Source organism: Asterias amurensis, chromosome 4 (assembly GCF_032118995.1).
Source record: "Asterias amurensis chromosome 4, ASM3211899v1".
NCBI classification, from domain to species: domain Eukaryota; kingdom Metazoa; phylum Echinodermata; class Asteroidea; order Forcipulatida; family Asteriidae; genus Asterias; species Asterias amurensis.
This window is the reverse complement of record NC_092651.1, coordinates 15,924,468-15,948,012: the sequence shown is the minus strand read 5'-3', so window position 1 is coordinate 15,948,012 and position 23,545 is coordinate 15,924,468. Positions and strand designations below refer to the sequence as shown.

Genomic DNA, 23,545 nt, shown 5'->3' with positions numbered 1-23,545 from the left:
GCCTTGGAAAACACTGTTTACCGAAAGGATCCAATGGCTTTAAGCCTCGGAATGTTCAGTCACATGGGTTGATCATCAAGAATTGTGACATGAAATAGTTTTTGTTATATATGGGTCCAACATTATGACATATTTGTGTACTTGTAGAAATGCCTAAAAATACGACTAACTTTCCGTATAGCGCCACCACTTTTTCACTCATTTTTACAAAAAGGGATAGGCCTCGGCCTGTCTCAATGGACATTGAGTAAGTACTATATTAACTCATATTGAATGAAAAAGAGGTGGAGTGTGCAGATTTTCTTTTTTTTTTTTTTTTTATTGGGGGGGGGGGCATTTACAAGTGCAACTAAACCAGTGGAGCCTTAAGTGTTTCCAAGTTTTGGTCAAGGGAGAGGAGACTTGCTTGGCAAGTCAAACCACAAGTATTTTATCTATTATTGGGACTGTGTACATCGCGCACTTGAGTCGAGAGAGGTAGACGGGTTGCCTCGATTTTAGAGACACCTTGAACAATTGAAAACAGGACAACCTACGATTATTAAATATCGAATGAAAAAGAGGTGGCGCGAGCGGAAACTTCCCAATGTTGTATAATAAACTATTAACCGAAAATGTAGCAAGTGTAAAAACCAACACTTGATGCACCCGCGCCTCTCGTCATGTTGGCCCCTCCCATGCCACTGGATGACCGGCCTCCTTGCACCAATCACCCGGGGCCGCATTGTTGATTGAAATTGGAATACATTCGGACAAATTGTAACCTGGCAAGTTCGACAAAAACACAATATTTGTTTGCATTTACATGTTTATATTGCAAAAGTTACTTACCACACTGTTTTTCAATTCTTGTGGAATTTGCCAACTTCTCCAAGTGCTTGAAAAAACATGTCATTTCGGGACAATTCCGTCGTCTGACAGGTTTAAAAACGATTACACATGTGCTGCACGCAAATCGCCATTTTGGAAAGGACCACATTTCACCTTGTGCGCGTGTGCTTTGCTTACACACATACATCCACCCCAAATCATAGTTCCAATTTTTTTTAGATGTAACATTGTAAACAAAAACGTGAATTTTTTTTTTCTTGGCAAACATAATAGTTCACTCGAATTAATTAACTTAGAGTGTTTGATAACTTAATTTTTAAGACAAAGAGCGCCCTTTTTATCGAGTTCTAGTACGGCGGAGTGATATCCAAACCCTCTCCAAGTTAAGTCGGCACCACGGTCGGCACACACCACTTGTTATTCGGGGGTGGCGCAAGTTTTAAGCGGGACTGTATACGCATGGTACAGTGGTAGAAGCGAGAACGTTCAATCATTTACACCCCCAGACACTTATCTGCTAATAAACGCTAACCTGCTAATAAATAAAAAGAAGGAATCTTGAAACGAATTTCAAAAGGTAAAAGTTGTAATCCCTTGATAACTAAAAAATAAAGGCCATCTCAGTATTTTGATCAATTTCATTCTTATTGTAGGGCCCTATGAATGGAAAAGTTAATTTAAAAATGACTATCTTTGAGTATCTTAGTTACCTGTGTAACTAAACTCCAAAACCTTATTTTAAACAAATCGAGGAGAAACACCTTTTTTTTTAAGCATTTAAAGTTCTCTTTGTTTATTGACGATTTTAAAAACATTCCACTAAGTTTTTGAGTACTTTGAGAGCTGATATTATCAAAAATGTTGAAAATGGCAAAATACAAATGTTTCACTAGAATGTGTAATAAATGTCTTGGTAAATATAATATATGACAATTAGTGTACATAGTTTTGGCTAAAAAAACGCACACTCGATACAGCATTGTATACATTTAAGGCTAATTGATATGTAAAACAAGGCTATATTGCATTTTAGAACAGCATTTAATATGTTCACTTATAAAATGTTACCTTAAACTGTAACAAGGACTTATACAATTTTGCCTTTAGATGCTACACAATTTTCTTTAAACTGACAAAGGCTAAAAACTTGTGTATATATCCAATTTTGTCCTCAATTGCAACATGTAGGCCCAATAGCTTTAATCCAATGCCACCTTTAAATGCAACAAGGCTATAAACTTCTGACCCATCAAATGTTGCCCTCAAATGCAAAATGTAGCCCCACTATACAACATGTAGCCTTGTGTACATTCTAATTTTGCCTTACAGTGCAACATGTATACCTAAAATGTGTACATATCAAATTAAAGGGAAAGTATAGGCCAACTCAATGTACAAATAAGCCATTTTGAGCCAAGTAATACAAACAAATGTTTTCACTGAGTACGATTATAGTATCTACTGGATGAAGACAATCTGTCAAAATTCAAAACGAACAACTCCACTTCCCCTTTAAGGAAGCATTTGACAATTTGACAATGTAAAGCATTTTGAGAAACATTTTATTGGAAGCAATGCTTTTTAAAAATATTTTTTTTTGTCCCAAAATTGAATCTGCGTGGATATATTCGCTCCAATATATTAAATTATTTAATTATTAAATTATAAATTTTTCAGATGTTAGCTAATTATGTATATCTACATAATGATTAAAACATATGATTATGACAAAAGAGTTAAAATCAAAGGTATACTTTGCTTTTAAGAGTTTGAAAGTAAATGGTAAATGGTCTTGTTAAAATATCTACAGAATATCCTCATAATTATGTACTTGATAATAAAGAATATTTTAAGGAGTACATAGGTCCAAAGACCAATACATAATAAGACGCATTGTTTAGAGACCATGGACCAGTTTTCATACACCTGCTTAAGCACAAAATTTAAGGCAAAAACATACCTGCTTAGTAAAATAAGACTACCGGCCAAGACTCTACTTAATTGTTATGCTAAGTACACAACAACTATACCAGTCACAAGCAGTGTATATGGCATAACAGTTTGGCCAGTAACATGTGTAAAACAAGCAAGCTATTTTTGTGTTTAAGACATTTTTGTGCTTAAGCAGCTCTATGGAATGGGCCCCATTGGTTATGTGAAATCTTATTTACACAAGAATCACAGAGCCTGCTTGAATTCTCATAATATCAGCTTGTAGTAAGCAGTTTGATGGAATGAAACAAAGAATGTCACATTTTATGTAGATTGCACCAGATCAACTTTTGGTATATGAAGAAAAAGGGGGCACAACTCAAAACTTATTATTTTGTCCACTATTGACTTTATGTGGTTAATACCACTCAATATGTAACATTTTCTCACATGGCCAGTAAGTTGTCTGCCCAGGGGTGGTTTTCACAAAGACTAGTCCAAAGGCCCAGTCCCACTGCATCGATAAGGAGAACGATAATGTTAACAACGCAAAGAGAACGCATTCCATTGGTTGATTGAGCGTGAGCGTATTATGCGTGGAGCAATTCGACCAATAGAATGCGTTCTCTTTGCGTCGTGATCGTTATCGTTTTTGTATTGCTGCAGTGTGGGACGGGGCCTGTATCTCGAGTTAGGACGAGTTACTCGTCCTAACTTAGGACTAGCCTTAAGTTTTTGATATCTCATAGGACTAGTCTTACGTTAGGAAATTAGGACTAGTCCTAATCCTAAGTAAGGACTCGTCCTAAGAAAGGACTAGTCCAGGGCTGGATTTCACAAAGAGTTAAGACTAGTCTTATCTCGAGTTAGGATGAGTTACTCGTCCTAACTTAGGACTAGACTTAAGTTTTTGATATCTCATAGGACTAGTCTTACGTTAGGAAATTAGGACTAGTCCTAATCCTAAGTAAGGACTCGTCCTAAGAAAGGACTAGTCCAGGGGTGGATTTCACAAAGAGTTAAGACCAGTCTTATCTCGAGTTAACTTAAGACTAGCCTTAAGTTTTTGATATCTCCTATAGGACTAGTCCTACGCTAGGGTTAGTCTTATAACTCTTTGTGAAATCAACCCCTGGAATGTACCAGGTAAATATTTTTGTAAACAAGGTGATATTTACAAACTAAATTATATACAATTAAAGGCAGTGAACACTATTGGTAATTGTCAAAGACTATAGCCTACACAGTTGGTGTATCTCAGCATATGCATTAAATAACAAAGCTGTGAACATTTGAGCTCAATCGGTCATCAAAGTTGCGAGATAATAATAAAAGAAGAAAACACCTTGTCACACGAAGTTGTGTGCGTTTAGATGGTTGATTTCGAGACCTCAAGTTCTAAACCTGAGGTCTCTAAATCAAATTCGTGGAAAATTACTTCTTTCTCGAAAACTATGTCACTTTAGAGGGAGCTGATTCTCACAATGTTTTATACCACCAACCTCTCCCCATTACTTGTTACCAAGTAAGGTTTTGTGCTAATAATTATTTTGAGTAATTACCAATAGTGTCCACTGCCTTTAAGGCAAGAAAGGGTAACAAAAACCATATGGATATAGTATGTACATAAGGTGCTTATGTAACTTCAATGTTCTAAATAAAAATCTTCCAATTAAAATGTCCAATACAATCTCTTTGTTATAAAAGTGATAAAATCAAGCTATAAAATGCTACCTATTCAAATTAACATGTATAAAGAAAAACAAAGGAAATGCAATGCCAATGTCAAGATTATTTGACAAATATAATTTCTCAGGTTTAGGTTTTGAGATCAGTGGAATTGTGAGCAATGTGGGTGTAACTCTTTAAACCAATGCCTGATTTCATAAGGTGTTCCACAACAGTGATTTGTATTGTGAAATCACACTGTGCTTAGCAATTAAGATTGGATCATTGAATGACTTACATTGTGTGATTCTTGGATCAATCTTGGTACTTGATGAAATCAGATGCTTATACAGAAACCTCAATGTTCAAATTACTGTACAAATTTCTGTTACCAATGGAAATAAATATTGTGTGTTTTTTAACAAGATTGACCCATAATTTCAAAGTTTATAACCAACGAAATACAAAAGATATTCTGGTGAACAAAGATGACATGTTAGATGTCACTTTAAGGTGGCATCTACTTTGGGTGACTTTGTTAAATCAATCTTAAACCCCCTATGAAACCATGATACCCTGTATTTGATTTTAGTATCTTACATTCTGATACATGGGGTTCTTTTTGCTCTGTAAATCATCTACCGCTTCATAGGTACTGGAGACATCTTCCTCGGATCTTTTACTGGCGTTTTTCACGTTTTGTCTACAGTCTTGATCTTGTAAAGTCGTTTTGGATGTTGGGATATTGTAAATTGCCCTGTCACCTTCAAACTGTAACTCAACATTGTTAGTCTTCACTGCGTTGGTTAGAACAGTTTCCTTGCTCTTAGACCTTTGATATTTGACAATGAAGATGATGTTTATGATGACCGAGACAAAGAAAATGAGAAGAATGACCGAGAATGCGACAATTACAGGGAGGGTAGATATTGATGAGGGGCCCCCATCAGCGTCTTCTTCAGAAGCTGTGGTACTTTTCCAAGACGCTGTGTGCTGTGATGCTGCTGTACTAATAAATACATCAAGAGGCTCAGTTGTTGGTCGGGTTGTCGTGCTGGATGGTGTGGTCATTAGGAGGGTAGATATGGATGAGGAGGCATCAGCGTCTTCTTCAGAAGCCGTTGTACTTTTCCAAGACGCTGTGTGTTGTGATGCTGCTGTACTAATAGATGCATCAAGATGCTCAGTTGTTGGTCGGGTTGTTGTGCTGGATGGTGTGGTCATTAGGAGGGCAGATATTGATGAGGGGCCCCCATCAGCATCTTCTTCAGAAGCTGTTGTACTTTCCCAAGATGCTGTGTGTGGTGGTGATGCTGCTGTACTAATAGATGCATCAAGATGGTCAGTTGTTTGTTGGGTTGTTGTGCTTGGTGGTGTGGTCATTAGGAGGGCAGATATTGATGAGGGACCCCCATCAGCATCTTCTTCAGAAGCTGTTGTACTTTCCCAAGATGCTGTGTGTGGTGGTGATGCTGCTGTACTAATAGATGCATCAAGATGGTCCGTTGTTGGTTGGGTTGTTGTGATTGATGGTGTTGTCATAGGAACCACAGTCATTGGACCAATGGTGCAATTCCGTCCCATACCAGAGAACCTGGATGCACTGGAGTTCATACTGCAGTCAAATGAAGAGCCATTATCAGTAGCTCTAACATATAGCCATATAGTCATGTAATGGTTACTACTCTTGTACCAAGTGTAACTCTCACCACTAGATACAATATGCACATTTACATTTGGTTTACCAATCTCAGAGGAACAACTCATATATCGCCCCTTCCCTTCTTGTACAGTAAAAGGACCTCTTGGATAGCAAGAGAGTGATGGAAAGTAGTGCACCCATAAGAACATACCATCTGCAGCTAAACTGCCATTGTCAATCTGGCTATGCACACTACACTGATAATACACAGTGGTTTTACCGATGTTTCTAATCGTGAGGACTTCAATCTTTGATCGGCTTGAAGTGAATGTTGTATCGAGACTACAACTTGAAATGATGCACTCTTCATTTCTTGTTATTTGTGTTCTACTATCGCTGTAATATGCCCACCACTGCACTTCATAACCAAACTGCATATCAGTAGTATTACATTGTAATCTCACAGTGTCACCCTCCACTACATCACCAGTTAATCCATTCACACTGATGCAAAAGGTTGGAAATAAACCAAGCCAAATACACAGGAATAGTAGCTGTATGGAACAACACCCTCTATCCATGGTCTTCATAGTGTTGTAGATAGGGAAGCAAGACCCCAGGCTTGAAGCTGATAGCACTCTGTGGCTTGAGTTGGGAACGATCTTTGTAGAGTTGTAAAATGAACTCGTTCTGAAGAAAAGTGATGGGTCCAGCTTTTTGATGGCATTTATGTCAGATTCCAAAGTGCGCCAAACACTTTCTTCGGTGCAAATAACTATCTATTGGCACGATTTATAGTTATTATTGTGATCCATATCAATAAACAACATTTTGATAACTTAATAAACCCAGGAAGAGTTCCTCTTTTTCTTGTAAAAAAAAAAGTATATTGGAGTTATCTGAACTTTGATTGTTTTCAAATTGTGCAAACATAAAAAAAAACTTGATAAAGTGCACCAAGTGTTGCTGTATGAGGAAGCATTTGAAATTAATTCACTTGATAACAAGTCAAACTTCTTCAAAAAAAAACACAGTCTGGTTAATTGTCACGAAACTTATATGACAATGCACATGACCTAGCTCTTGATTCAAAACAGAATAACCAATTCTGTTTGCCAAAAATGTCCAATTAATCTTTTTGTTATTAAAGGCACTGGACACTATTGGTAATTACTCAAAATAATTGTCAGCAAAAATACATACTTGGTAACAAGCAATGGAGAGCTGTGGATAAACATTTTTAGAAATGGTTCACTCTGAAGTAATGTAGTTTAAAAAAAGAGGTAATTTTGCACACTCAAACAATAAAGGACTTCAGCTGAAGCCTTTCGTTTTTGCTTTCACTATTCTTTGCAAATTCAACAACCTATTGAGCCAAAATTTTCACAGGTTTGTTATTTTTTGCATGAGTTGGGATACACAAAGTGAAAATACTTGACAATTACCAATTGTGTCCAATGCCTTTAAACTGATAATGATCAAGCTAACAAATATTGTTAGAAAAATATAATTTCTCCGGTTTGGGTTTTGAGATCAGTGGAATAGTAATACCTACAGCAGTGTGAGATCAAGACTATAAAACATTGCCTGATTTCATTAAGTGCTATATGGTTGATCTTAAGATGAGTTTTCTATATCATGACATCACACTTTGCTCAACAATTAAGATAGGATCATTGGATGACTAAAGCCCGGCTCCTACTTCCTGTAAATGTGATGCGAATTTGACGTGAATTTGACGTCACAATTCTGTTTTCACAGCGAAAGTTTTGCAAAAGTTGAGCACAGTTCAACTGCTACAAGTTATTAATTTTGGTTAGTTCCTGTGAAAAAATATCACAGGCATATTACTTGGGTGGGATTCGAACCCACAACCCTTGCAATTCTAGAGCAGTGTCTTACTGACTAGACTACCGAGATTGCCCGGTAGCTAGAGGCAGTTCGAATCCTATGCTTCGAATTATTCGTTGCGAATATGTGATATCAACATTTGTATCGCATTCGCATGAAGTATGCACTGTGCTTTAGAGATCAATCTTGGTACTTGATGAAATCAGATTCTTGTCCAGAAACCTCAATGTTCAAATTACTGTACAAAATTTGTTTCGCCAATGGAAATAAATATTGTTAGTGATTTTTAACAAGACAACTTCAAATTCATACCATCGATATTTAAAAAAGATACACCGGTGAACAAACATGATATTAGGTAACGCTTAGATATGGTACCTACTTTGGGTGACGTTGTTAAATCGATATTAAATCCCCTTTGAAACCGTGATACCTTCAATCCTGTATTTCATTTCAAAACTTTACATTCTGATAAACAGGTCTCTGTAACTTTGTAACCACTTCATAGACCGAGACATCTTCTGATATTTTACAACTGTTTTTCACTTTTTGTCTACAGTCTTGATCTTGTAAAGTCTTTTTGGATGTCGGGACCTTGTAAAATGCTTTGTCACATTTAAACTGTACCTTGTCACCTTTAAACTGTTCCTCAGCACTGCCGGTCTTCACTGTGTTGGTTTGAACAGTCTCCTTGCTATTAGATCTTTGCAGATGCTTGACAATGAAGATGATGTTTATGATGACCAAGATAACAAGCAGCAGAAGAGTGACCAGGAATGCGGCAATCCAAGGGAGGGCAGATATGGATGAGGGGGCCCCATCAGCGCCTTCTTCAGAAGCTGTTGCAATTTCCAAAGACGTTGGTTGTTGTGATGCTGCTGTACTATTAATAGATGCATCAGGATGCTCTGTTGTTGGTTGGGTTGTTGTGAATGATAGTGTTGTCATAGGAACCACAGTCATTGGACCAATGGTACAAGTTCGTTCCATACCAGAGAACCTTGATCCACTGGAGGTCATCCTACAGTCATATGAAGAGCCGTTATCAGTAGCTCTAACACCGAGTCTTATATACACGTCTGGGTAGTTCCACTGTTGCCAAGTGTAACTCTCACCAAGAGATACAATATCCATGTTAACTTCAGGTTTACCTTTCTGAGTGTAACACCTCATATATTGTTGCTCTCCTTCTTGTACAGTAAAAGGACCTTTTGGATAGCAAGAGAGTGATGGAAAGTAGTGCACCCATAAGAACACACCATCTGCAGCTATGATGCCGCTGTCTACCAGGCTATGTACACTACACTGATAATACACAGTGGTTTTACTGATGATTCTAATCGTGAGGACTTCAATCTTTGATTGGCTTGAAGTGTATGTTGTTTCAAGACTACAACTTGAAACGATGCACTCGTCATTTCCTGTTATTTGTGATCTACTATCGCTGTAATATGCCCACCACTCCAGTTCATAACCAAACTGCATACCAGTAGCATTACATTGTAATCGCACTGTGTCATCCTCCACTACATCACCAGTTGGTGATAATAATTGTACCTCAACAGTCAATCTATTCACACTGATGCAAAAGGTTGGAAATAAACCAAGCCAAATACACAGGAAAAGCAGCTGTATGCAACAACACCCTCGATCCATGGTCTTCATAGTGTTGTAGATAGGGAAGCTTGAAGCTAATAGCACTCTGTGGCTGGAGTTGGGAACGATCTTTGTCGAGTTGTAAAATGAACTTGTTCTGAAGAAAAGTGATGTGTCAAGCTTGTTTGAAGGCATTTATATCAGATTCCTGCGTGCAAAAACAACAACACTTTCCTCAGTGCAACTAACTTACTGTGATTATTGTGATCCATATCAGTAAAACAACATCTTCATAACTTAAAAAAACCCAGGAAGAGATCCTTTTTCTTCTTAAAAAAAACAAAATTAGAGTTTTTCCTAACTCTTATTGTTTTGAAATTGTGCCATCATAAACACAAACCTTGATAAAGTGCACCAAGTGTTTGCTGTATGGGGAAGCACTTGACATTAAATGCCTCGACAAAAAGGAGCCAAACTTCTTCAGAAAGAATACCCAACCTGATTAATATTGTCATCCGTGACCGAGAACTAGTCACACATTCCAACAAACAAGTCTGTTGGGCAAAATAACTTTTTCCAAATAGCTAATTTGAATTTTGTCGAATGAGTATTCAGCTGAAATGAACAAACGCCATCTAAAACGCCATAATTATTTTTCCTTTAGTGATTAATTTGGCGTTCCAAAAAGCAAATGGTAATATTTAATAATAGTAGGGGACTTTGATACATATCAGCTAAAACAATTCTTTCATAAACTGATAATAATAACAAAGACAAGTTCCTTGTTTTCCTGCTAACAAAACACAACTTAGTGACAAAATAGACATTGGCATTTCCCAATATAAACCTTGATAAAACATTGTAAGAGGAACATGTTATAAATACAAAAGAATTGAAGATCAGTTGCCATGATAATGCCAATATACACGACCTACATGTATAGAACTAGATATATATTCAAGACAATGAACAAGCAATTGTGTAGGGCAACAATAAAATTCACAAGGGGTTGGAAATCGGACCAGGTAGTTTTAAGCAGGACAGTTTTTTTCCCAGAACTGCAGTCTCCCGAACTCAAAAATCTACTCTGCATCAGTAGAATAATAAAGCAAGATAATTTCTCAAAGAACAAATCTACACAGCAAAGTATATATGCACCAGGGCCCAAATATCACTTGACAGTTGTCTGCTAAGCAGAAATGAGCAGGATACCAGTCACAGATTGTACATGTGGAATAATAATTCGGCTGGTGTCCTTGTTCTGGTAACCACAATTTTGTTGTGCTTAGCTGATTTTTATGCTTACGCAGCTCTATGAAATTGGGCCCTGGTGTTACTGCAAACACAATACATTCATAACTCACCATCATCCATCATCATTCAGCATAGACTTGCATCCATGGCCGCCTCGTCCTCAGATTGTAATGGGGGCCCACTCATGGAGTTGCTGCCATCACCTGGTGTCTTTCAATCGCTGCTCTTCTCAGTTCTTCGACGCCTCTTCTACTCCACTTTGTGATGTTGTCTATCCAGCGCAGCTTAGGGTGGCCTCTGCCTCGAATTGTACCTGTAGGCAGACCATCTATAACTGCGCTGTCATTGAGATTGTGAGTTATTATTGTGCCAAGATAGCCATGGAATACCTCAAAACCCATTGACAAGCAATTATTTCAATATTGACTAAGGATGCCTAAGCGAGGATTCAAAATCCCACTCTGTGTTACAACAGAACTTGATGCTCCACAAAATTAAGGGACGTAAAAATAAGAAACAAAAACTAAACTTGTGACAAAATTATTTTATTCCGTTTTAAACTGCAAGTCATATCTCCGTTGAGCTTTGTTTCTATATGGCAACTCAAATGATTATTTTAAATAAAATGGGAAACATTAATATCTCCTCCATGAGTTGTGTTGTGTACTTAATAAAAAAGGCACTTAAAGGCACTGGACACCTTTGGTAATTGTCAAATACCAGTTTTCTAACTTTGTATGCATCAACACAATACATAAAATAACAAACCTGTGAAAATTTGAGCTCAAGTGGTTGTCAAAGTTGCGAGATAATAATGGAAGAAAAAACACCCTTGTTGTACAGATGCTTGAATTCGAGAACTCAGCTGAAGTCTTGAATTCAAGGCAAATATTTATGCTACTTCAGAGGGTGCCGGTTATTTTGAGTAGTTACCAATAGTGTCCAGTGCCTTTAACAACCTATCAGCTGTTACTTAAAATACATTACACACTTAAAAATGTCACAAATATAAACCTTGTGTGAGAAAGAGTTTTACCATGATGCATGTCGTCACCAAGCAATTTTAGCGCATTGAACTCAAGTTCTGGTGGTTGTTAGTCACTTACAGAGCGCCGAAGGCACAAGATGCGGAACTGAAGCTTGCTTCATCTATTGTTGGAACGTGAAATATGCATGGGCACCATTTCAGCAAATGAATGTTTTGTTTCCCATTGATAAGAATGGTCATTGTCTGCACTGATCTATTGTTGTATCAAAAGAGTTACTTGCCGAAATGGCGTCCAGTGGGATTTACCATTTCAGCCCGAGTTCCACATCTTGCGCCTTTGACGCTCTATAATCTTTGGCCACTAGATTGTGCGTTCAAATCCCGGTCAGGACACTTGTGTTCTCAAGCAAGTCACTTTAATATATTTTGTTTTTCAACCCAAGAGTAAATGGCAACCTGCAAGGGAAGATATTGTTGACGGGAACGGTCAGCAAATCGTGTGCCAATTTGGGTGCTGGTGCTGCATACTCCTAAGGAGTTGAGATGGTTCAAACTGCTTACCAACCAAAAGGACCTATGGTCAAAATGCAAAAAATAGTTAATGGCCTGATGTATCGACCCTAACGTACAGTAGCTTTCTTGAAAGCTCAGACAAGACTCTGCTAGGGTCGAAACATCAGGGCCTAATTTCATAAAGCCTGTAAGCACACAGATGTGCTAAGCACACAAAAGTATTGCTTAACATATACAGGTTACCAGCCAAAATTACATTAAGTTTACATGGTGACCGATGCCCCACTAAATTTTTGCTAAGCAAAGAAAAAGCGGTAATTTCTACTAACAGCTTTATGAAATTGGGCCCAGGTCATGTACTGTTTTTTGCAAAACTAAAATGACCATAGAGTTATATATAAGAACTAGAGGGCGCACTGGTGATGCTTCTTGTACGAACGCGACAGGACCGCAAGGAGACATGTGCGCCATTCTGCATGCGCGTTGAATATGAAGTACACGTTGGAGTTCGTGTTTATTGAACGCTATACGCGATGCTGTTGTGTCAATTTACAAAATGGCCGCACAAACACACGCTGTGCGATGCCTCTTTTGTCAACTTAGAAAATGGCCACGCCCCCTATAGTTCTTATATATAACTCTATGAAAATGACCTACATTAATTAAAAGAGCAGTCTGGTGCCCTCTCCTCCCCACCAATCACACATTGTTACTTCTTATTCATAAGTACTTATATTTAGGACTCTTAGAGTACACAGACTGAAGTCAAGTCTTAGTTTTCTTTTGGGAGAAATAATTCTATGTAGTTAAAGGGACACACCGGCTCACCGTTTACGCAATTTAGGGGTGTAGAATCATAAATAATGTTTTTATAGATGGTTGCTGTAAAAAAAAAAATCATCAAAATGTCACGTATTTAGCGAAAAATGATTTTAAAAAACCAAAGCGGCCATAACAAGCTCCCGTTACACGCACTCTTTGAATGTGAATCTTAGTTAGATTTTTCACCATTATTTACATTTTGTAGCGATAATTTGAATACATGATCTTTTTCGTCAATTATTCGTAAATAATTTTGTAAAAAAAAAAGATTTAAATTTGGTTAAGTAAGTTACTTTTAGACGGCTGAAAGTAAAACTAGCCCGGAAGGTCACGTGATTGTTTGTACCACTTTTTGGTTAGAACAATCACGCGACCTGCGTTTTTGTCTTAAAATGCTCAAAAACGGCTAAATTTGATGATTTTTTTTAAGGACTGTTCTTCTTCATTCCTGGAAGACCGTTGAAGTCATATCTTAGTCTATTTTGTAGCCCAAATAGCCCAATTCGGCCGGTGTGTCCCTTTAAAATTACACAACTGTATTTACTCTGTATTTGGTAGTATAATACATACATGTATTATTGTAAGAATAAACTATTTAATAGTAAACTTGTGGGTACAACCATGTATTAAATATCTTTTGAGGGGGTGTTGGCTCTGAAAAGAACAGTAAACTCTACTCGTCTTCAGGAAAAGACACAAAAAGAAGAGATTTAATACAATGGTTGTACCTGCAAGTTTACTATTTTTAGAGGTTTATTCTTATTATTCACACCAAGTGAACTTCAATCATCACTTAGTACATATTATGTTTGTAACTTGAGTGATGGACAAAAACATTCAAGTTTGACTTGGACCTACTTTCATCAGGCTGGTACAGAAGAACAAGTTAAAGGGAAGGTACACGTTTGGTAATTACTCCCAAAACAAATTCATTAAAAACTGACTTGGTAACTAGCGTTGGAGAGCTGTTGATAGTATAAAACATTGTGGGAAGCGACTCCCTCTGAAGTAATGTAGTTTTTGAAAAAGGGGGAATTTCTCACTAACATTTTAAAAGACTTCTAGCTAGAAGTTTTTTATTCCTATTTGAAAGCACACAAATTCGTCTAAAGCCCAGTTCATACTTCCTGCGAATGCGAAGCGAATGTTGACGTCACAAGTTCGAAACAAATAATTCCCAGCAGTTGAACTCTGCTATACTCACTTGCGAAAATCGCTGCGAAAGGAGGGCCGTGACATCAAATTCACGTCAAATTCGCTTCGCATTCGTATTCGCATGAAGTATGAACCAGGCTTAACAAGGGTGTTTGTTCTTTCATCATTTTCTCCCAACTCCATGACCAATTGAGCTCAAATTTTCACAGGTTTGTTACTTTATGCATATGTTGAGATACACCAGGTGAGAACACTGGTATTTGACAATTACCAATAGTGTACCTTCCCTTTAAGAACAAATCTGGTATCAGCCAAAATGCCTTATGGTTCCAAATTTTTTAACATTGTTAATATTACAGGAAGAAACTATAATACATTGTACATAGTAAACTTGTGGGTACATTATACAACCTTGTGTAAATCTCTTTTGAGTGAGTGTTGGCTCTGAGAAGAGCCGGTTTGGTCTTGACGTTTCAAACAGTAGGCCTACACTCTGCTCCTGTCGTGTTTCTCCACACCATGCAGAGCTTCAAACAATACTTATTGTTAATATTGTTAACAAATACTTTAGTCCCATAAAACTGTTTACTAACATTTTTGTACTTTCCTATGGGCGCTTACACGCAATGCTTTTTGAGGGCCTTGATCAAAACGCATGTAACTATTTGACATATGTTTCTATAAATTTTTGTGTTTTCACCTATTGTTATTGCTTGGTAACCTTTATAGTAAAGTGACTGAATGTTTGCTTATGTGTGGGTGTGGACATAAATATTAAAGATGCTATGTCAGATTTGTTGCCGATTGACCCAAAAATTTTGATTTAAAATTCAATTGGTATTTTGATGGGGTCAAGAAAGTTACAAGCTTTCATTTGAGCCATTGCTTGAAAAAGTCCAACAATCAGTGAAATAAAGTGCTCAAAGTGCTATATCACGTTACTAATTCTTATATGTTTTATAAGAAACGTTTTAAGTTTTTGTCATGGTTCCTGATCATTAAAAGTAAAAATTTAACTTTTTCGTTAGAGAGGGTGATACTCTTTGAAATACCATTCACTCAAAAATCCCTATTTTTTAATGTTTGGGGCCAAAAATCTGACAGCATCTATAAGGAACTGAACTCAAAGATTGTCAACACCTTGTCAAAGGCATTTGACATAATCTTCAGAACTGACATGTACAAAGAACATTCCATCAAAGAGAGACAGGGGAAAGGACTCAGCACGTTCATTATAAGAGGAGAGTTGACTATGAAGCCAGTCAACTGAAAGGTATTTCTCACTAATGCTGAGAACAGGCAGTTTGTACAAGTGATCCTAGTTATGGCAATCTCAAATTCAGTTACATTGTCTAAAGTGACTTCATGTAGTCCACAGTTTCATAAGCTGGTAAGAGACAACACATTACACTCAACATCAATTATGTTCGATTTTTCCTAGTTCTGGACCGATTTACTCGATCATAAAAGCCTTGAACATGAGAGGGATGACCTTGAAGTTGATCCTTTGTTGGTTAGGAAGCTAGTGTAGTTTGAATAGAAACAAGAAAGCACAGAGTCGGTCTGCTAAGTCATGTCAAGAAGAAACAGACAGTGGATGGAAATGTGAACTTCGCAAGCTTATTTTGGATCAACCAGACTGTAAAATGCTCGAGTGGCCCATGTCAACCACGACCAAAAGACACAATTTTATGTTCAATTACTTCACATTGCTCCGCCTTTTTAAGAACGAACATGACCTCCACATCAATAAACAAATATTGAAAAAATCAAAGAAAAACCATATCCCCCAGAGGAAAAAGGTTTACTCCTACCCATTTCAATATTATTCCAAAACTTCACACTCTGATGGAAACCATTAAACAATTCATGAGCACCTGATAACATAATATAAATCACAACAAAGGAAACACACGGAATTAAACCAACAGTGTTCCCGTTATTTTCCTTTAAAAACACCTAAAATGTTATTCAACTGATGTACTGAGGTCAAACCCGTTCACACAAGGTATCCAACACCGACTTTTTCCCTACTTGGGAAACCCTTCACTAAAATTCCCTTGGAATTTTGGTTTTCTACTGTACCTAGAGGGTGTTCAAATCCAACCACGAAACTACAGTCGGAAATTGTGTACCAATCCCCGCTCATACACCCCACGGGAAAGAACACTTTGCATTTTCCACATCTACCCAGAGAAAACCAACTCAACCTAAATATAAAAACACCACCTATGACACTTTTCCTTATGTGCAAACACAAAAAGGAAATAAATACCGGCTCATAACCTGACACATATCAATGGAAATGAAATACACACACACTTTCCTCATAATTCCATAATTGTAAGGAAAAATGTTACCATTTCCACAGTATAACAAACACAAATTAGCCCCAGAATCCAGAACTTCAAGGTTCAGTTTTCCTGCGCCTTTGTGAGAGCCCACCCACCAGAACCACTGGACACTAATCTCCGCATTCACTACAAGGAACCCAGGACCAACTTACACGACGCCATTCAAGCACGGATGTATACACAATGAATTATATAGGGTGGAATCGCCTACGTCCGCACCAAAGCCTTATAGCTCTCGACCCTCGAGCGTACCAACCATCGACATCATGTCTACCAAACTGAGCAAGAGCTACAAGATCCCCAAGCGTTCCCGCAAGTCAAGCCCGCCTCCGACGGCCAAGTACCCCTCATCGACCGTCTAGTGGATTCGCTTCTGACACCCCTCGAGAACCCGGAGGAAAATAAACCAACCGAGAAAATCACCCTAAAGGAAACTGACTTTGATCTGGTAAAATCTCTAGCAGAACAGGTTACTAAACTGACTTCTGCACGGAGATATATTGCCAAACAGCTGTCGGTTTTCCAAAAGGCTATCTCATCAAAATCTCCCCTACCATACCTCACGACTGCAGTGAAGCTGCCACACCCACACCAGGGCCTATCCTACCAGCAATCCTTCAAGGATTCCTGGGAAAGATTTGGTAAGACGGCTTCACTAGCTTTCGCTCAATTAGCTCTCGAGGAGTACAAGACTTTGGAACAAGACACGGCGGCATGACTCGAAACAGCGAAGAAGGAGGCAAGACAGCGGATCCAAGAGCATTTCGAAGAACCAGAGTTAAGGACAGCGAACCACCTTTTCGGCTTCTTCACCCGTCCTAAACAATACCCGACCAAGGGGACGAAGAGAAAGCTTGAACAACGCAACTGAGCTCCAACACAAACCAAACCAACCGGTCCTTTTCAGGACCAACACACCTTCATAAGAGAGATTTACAATACTTGTGTTTAATAATAATAGTAAGGTATTCCCTTATACTATAATTAATCCAATTTTATTTTTATTAATAAAATTCACTTTCCCTACCTTCTCTTACAATGGCAAAACGTAAATTGGTTAAAGGAGCTCACCACTCACAATTCAACAGAAAAAGCCAACCGCTTTTCACGCAAGTGCATACAACACAAACAGGTTAATAAGAATAATATTCTTACCAACTTAGCGCTAAACAGTGAATGTTTCATCACAAACCTATCCAAGACAAACCTCTCCACTATGGAGAAAATTACCTTAGGAAAAGGTCTTAACTTTGTTCCAACTCCTGCTAAACACAACTTTCACCCTGAACCTAAAGGCAAACACAACCCATAACCTTTCTCTCTTGAGAATGGAGACCTATAGATTCAATTTGAATCACCCACACCGCAACTGAAGACATTGGTTGTTAAAATGTCATGTGAGATTTAAGCAGACTACAGGCCTTCAATATGACAACCTTACTCATCAAGTACATAGCTGTTTTAAAGGGAAGTGGGGAATTAGCGGAATCATACCCTTGTCAATGTCTGAAACACATATTGCAGAAACACTTTGGCGATAGTATTGTTTTCCAACAGACATTTTTCTACTTTCACTGAGTAGTCCTTAAATCATTGAGGACATTTGGTTTGTAATCAAACAATGTTTTACCAACTTCCATTTTTGTTTTTTATACAAATTTAGGGTTAGCTGACAGACTTGCTGAACAATTGAAAGAGTCTGTCAGCCACATTGAGGTAAAGTGCACTTGCAAGCATGCCAATCCCTCTTCAGCTCCATCTGAGGTTCATCATGATGAATCACAAGGCACATCAAAAGTATGTTCTGAATATTGGTTTATGTTGATTATTGTACTTGTTGTGGTTTTTGTTTTGTTTGGTATGCTGGCACATTCTTGCCATTTGTACAATTGTTACTCACAAATATTTACTTATTGTCATAAAGTGACTAACAAGAGTAATTTTGTAAAATGTATTTTCACTGTTAAGTGTTGGTTCGTTAATTACAATTTGTATTTCCAATGGCTATAATTATGCCCATGTTATTCTAACATCATGTCTTTTTGGCGTACTTTTGATGATTTCTTTACATAGACTACAAGTCCATTCTAAAAGTGAAGGAGCAAGGTTCACAAAGGAGATGCTCAGCATCTACAAGTGCACAGGCAGATGACACCCCAAAAATAGACGAGGTTACATGTAGTAGAAATATAAGTAGCTGAATTAACGTCTCCTGGCTCAGATACAAACAAACTGAGCAGAATCCGTTTTGTGTATAAACAATAATATTTTACTTTTTCCTTTTTTCCATTGATCATTACAGAAACAAGATACTGACGAGGAAGCCCTGTTCCATGCCGACCTCTCAAAAAGGGTCCACACTTTAAAGAGGAGTGAGGCAGAGCTGAAGAGCCAGGTAAGAGCTTTAAAAAAACAGAACCTTGCTCTCCAAGAAGGTAAATTAACAAATGTGACCAGGCACCTTTAGTGCACTGCTCCTTGAAGTGCAGCTGTTGCCTATAGCAACAGCCAAGACACTGGTATTGGTGGTCCAACAATGAACTGCCAACACCACCCTTATCATTCTTCCAATTGTGCACCCCTGTTTGAGGTGGACATCGCAAAGTTTATTGGAGTCGCACAAGTTAACTCGAGATTGCTCATTGTTAAACAATGTACAAAGATGGAGTTCATTAACAAGGAGTTTGAGTTTAGATTAAATGGTTCCTACCCGGATTGACTGTTTTAATCACCAACTGTAGATCGCCCTCTATATCAGACCTTTTTTGCATTTTGTCTATCGCTATGTTGCATTAAATCTCTTGTAAATATATCTCTCTGTGTCACACAAAGAAATTACAAATGCTAAGCAAGTGATGAGTACCCCAGTTATATACTTAATAACCAAAATGCTCATTAAACATTTCAACAACAAAAAGCATTATATTCATAATTGGACATTTTTACATGGTGCAGAACGAATATTGGATTCAGTAAAAAGAAGCAACACCATTAATATTCTACTGTCACTGAGTAGTCCTTAAATCAATGAGGATATTTGGTTTGTAATCAAACAATGTTTTACCAACTTCCATTTTTGTTTTTTATACAAATTTAGGGTTAGCTGACAGACTTGCTGAACAAGTGAAAGAGTCTGTCAGCAACATTGACGTGAAATGCACTTGCAGTTGCAAGCACCCTAATCCCTCTTCAGCTCCATCTGAGATTCATCATGATGAATCGCCAGGAACATCAAAAGTATGTTCTGAATATTGGTTTATGTTGATTATTGTACTTGTTGTGGTTTTTTGTTTTGTTTGGTATGCTGGCACATTCTTGCCATTTGTACAATCGTTACTCACAATTATTTACTTATTGTCATAAAGTGATAAACAAGAGTAATTTTGTGAAATGTATTTTCACTGTTAAGTTTTGGTTTGTTAAATTACAGTGTTGTATTTCCTATGGCTATAATTATTCCAATGTTATTCTAACATCATGTCTTTTTTGTGTATTTTTGATGGTTTCTTTACAAAGACGAAGATGAAACTACAACCAATGAGGATCTCAGAAACGAGGTCATTGTCTTAAAGAGGAGCGAGGCGGAGCTGAAGTGGGAGGTGAAAAAACTAAAAAAACAGAACCTTGCTCTGCAAGAAGGTAAATTAACAAATGTGACCAGGCAAATATATCTCTCTGTGTCACACAAAGAATGTTCAGTGCCTTTCCTGAAAAATTAATTTTGGTCTAATTAAGGTTAGCCAGCAACAATTAAAGTGTTGTATTCCTTTGGCTATAATTATAATCATGTTATTCTTACATCATGTCTTTTTGGTGTATTTTTGATGGTTTCTTTAACAAGACTACAAGTCAATCCTGAGTGTAAAGGCCCAGAGTCATTATTGAAAAACAAATTAAATTCTCAAATGTTTCAATTTGTTTTTATATTGGGTTTCATATGTCACTGGTGTGGCCCTACAACAGATTTGTAGGGCCAAGGATTTCAAAAAAATTACCTGCCAGCTAATGGTTCAAGTGTTCACTCCAGAAGAGCTTTCCACTACAGGAAAACGACTGAGGAAAGAGTGTCGAGGAAGACCAATCCTCGACCAAAAACAGGTTGAAGATATTATTGGTACGTTAAACTGTCTTTTCATATCATGAGTTCAAACTGAAACTTGTATTACCTGTTTGCAAAAACTATTAATAGTTTAAAATAAGATTTATTTTATATAATGTTGTTATTTGTATTTGTACAGCCACTGTCCTTCAAAAATACCCCAAAACAACAGCTGCAGAGGTGCGTGCAAAAATGGCACAGAAGTGTAAAGACACCAGGACAGCCACCAAAAAAATGGCAAGTAAGGAAAAAGAAACAAAGTTATTTGATTTTTGTTACTTAAAAGCGGTGAGCAAAAGGCATCCTGGCCAGGGTATTTCATCAAAACTTTAGCTAACCTCATCAAGATCATGAAAATCAATAAAGGAAAGTTTCAACCAATTCGTTTTTCCCCTTTATTAAGTGTCTCTTAAAACAGACTATTTTCTTCAGGTTTTTAGGTAACACTGTTTTGTTTTGTGATTGGTGAATTCTCTGATTAAACAGAGTCTTAAAGCAACTTATTGTGTATTTTATCGCTGTATAGGGATAGTCATTGTTCTTGATTTATTATAATTACTTCCAGTCAACCGCAAGTCCATATATCTCTGGTGTACCCTACAACAGATTTGTAGGGCCAAGGATTTTAAAAATCAAGGAAAGTATCAACCAATTCGTATTTTCCCCTTAATTAAGTGTCTCTTAAAACAGACTATTCTCTTCAGGTTTTTAGGTAACACTGTTTTGTTTTGTGATTGGTGAATTATCTGATTTAACAGAGTCTTAAAGCAACTTATTGTGTATTTTATCGCTGTATAGGGATAGTCATTGTTCTTGATTTATTATAATTACTTCCAGTCAACCGCGAATCCGTACGTCACTGGTGTGACCCTACAACAGATTTGTAGGGCCAAGGATTTCAAAAAAATGACCTGCCACCTAATGGTTCAAGTGTTCACTCCAGAAGAGCTTTCCACAAGCCTGGTTACAGGAAAACGACTGAAGAAAGAGTCTCGAGAAAGACCAATCCTCGACCAAAAAAAGGTCGACTATATTATTGGTACGTTAAACTGTCTTTTCATATCATGAGTTCAAACTGAAACTTGTATTACCTGTTTGCAAAAACTACTGATAGTTTAAAATAAGATTTATTTTATATGATGTTGTTATTTGTATTTGTACAGCCACTGTCCTTCAAAAATACCCCAAAGCAACAGCTGCAGAGGTTCGAGCTAAAATGGCGCAGAAGTGCAAAGACACCAGGACAGCAACCCAAAAAAATGGCAAGTAAGGAAAAAGAAACAAATTTATTTGATTATTTTTTTCATTTAGCCACTGTTTCTTTTTCTTTATAAAACCAATTAGGGTTCTCAATACATTTTGTCAGTGTTTTCACGAAGGGACAAACATAGCCAAATGATTGTTTTTCCTCTAGATATTCTTCTTTCTGCAGAAAGACACGCTTAAAAGCGGTGAGCAAAAGGCATCCTGGCCAGGGTATTTCATCAAAACTTTAGCTAACCTCATCAAGATCATGAAAATCAATAATGGAAAGTTTCAACCAATTCGTTTTTCCCCTTTATTAAGTGTCTCTTAAAACAGACTTTTTTCTTCAGGTTTTTAGGTAACACTGTTTTGTTTTGTGATTCAGGAGTTCTCTGATTTAACAGAGTCTTAAAGCAACTTATTGTGTATTTTATCGCTGTATAGGGATAGTCATTGTTGTTCCAGTGTTTTTATTGGCTATTAAGTACTTTAATCTATCATTGTTTTAATCGATTACACTGATTTATGATAACTTTGGAAAGTTCTTTGAGGTTATTTTGTTAAGTTATGCGCTACATAAGAATTGAATATCATTATTATTATTAATTAGAAAGACTTATCCAGTTGCTTAGGGCAAAGTTTGCACTAAATAGGATTTAGGATGATTATTGAGAAACAAATGAAATTTCCAAATGTTTCAATTGTACCAAGACTAAGTCGATTACATAATGGGTAAGATTTGCGTCAAAGACACCCAACCATCAATGACGAAGCTTCGCCTCCACAACAACCAAGAATTTAGGAGGAAGATATACAGCGCTTCAAAGTGACACTTGATGGTCAAAGGAAGCTACCCAAAACAGGCAGTTTTGCGTCAAAGACACAGCGACCATCAACAACAGTTTTTTTTATTTATTTGTACAGCCACTGTCCTTCAAAACCACCCAAAAGCAACAGCTGCGGAAGTTAGAGTGAAAATGGCGCAAAAGTGTAAAGACACCAGGACAGCAACCCAAAAAATGGCAAGTAAGGAAAAAGAAACAAATTTATTAGATTTTTGTTTTCATTTAGCCACTGTTTCTTTTTCTTTATAAAATCAATTAGGGTTCTCAATACATTTTGTCAGTGTTTTCACGAAGGGACAAACATAGCCAAAATGATTGTTTTTCCCCTGAATATTCTTCTCTCTGCAGAAAGACACGCTTAAAAGAGGTGAGCAAAAGGCATCCTGGCCAGGTTATTTCATCAAAACTTTAGCTAACCTCATCAAGATCATGAAAATCAATAAAGGAAAGTTTCAACCAATCCGTATTTTCCCCTTTATTAAGTGTCTCTTAAAACAGACTATTTTCTTCAGGTTTTTAGGTAACACTGTTTTGTTTTGTGATTCGTGAATTCTCTGATTAAACAGAGTCTTTTAGCAACTTATTGTGTATTTTATCGCTGTATAGGGATAGTCATTGTTCTTGATTTATTATAATTACTTCCAGTCAACCGCAAGTCCATGTATCTCTGGTGTACCCTGCAACAAATTTGTAGGGCCAAAGATTTTAAAAAGTTAACGTACCAGCTAATGGTTAAAATCTTCAGAGCTT

At 37.2% G+C, this 23,545-nt stretch overlaps 2 protein-coding genes across 2 annotated transcripts; both read right to left on the bottom strand.

Moving 5' to 3' along the window:
* Window positions 1–1,637: 1,637 nt before the first annotated feature.
* Window positions 1,638–6,747, bottom strand: LOC139936204 (uncharacterized). The gene has a single exon (XM_071930972.1). It carries the CDS (start codon window positions 6,661–6,663, stop codon window positions 5,020–5,022), a length of 1,644 nt encoding a protein of 547 aa, XP_071787073.1. The 5' UTR covers window positions 6,664–6,747; the 3' UTR covers window positions 1,638–5,019.
* A 1,630-nt stretch (window positions 6,748–8,377) lies between these two features.
* Window positions 8,378–9,097, bottom strand: LOC139935765 (uncharacterized). Its single transcript, XM_071930337.1, has one exon. It carries the CDS (start codon window positions 9,095–9,097, stop codon window positions 8,378–8,380), a length of 720 nt encoding a protein of 239 aa, XP_071786438.1.
* Window positions 9,098–23,545: the final 14,448 nt, after the last annotated feature.

Excerpts from the sequence above, each read along its gene's own strand:
- LOC139936204 (XM_071930972.1), bottom strand. The coding sequence starts at position 6,663 with ATGAAGACCATGGATAGAGGGTGTTGTTCCATACAGCTACTATTCCTG.
- LOC139935765 (XM_071930337.1), bottom strand. The coding sequence starts at position 9,097 with ATGAGGTGTTACACTCAGAAAGGTAAACCTGAAGTTAACATGGATATT.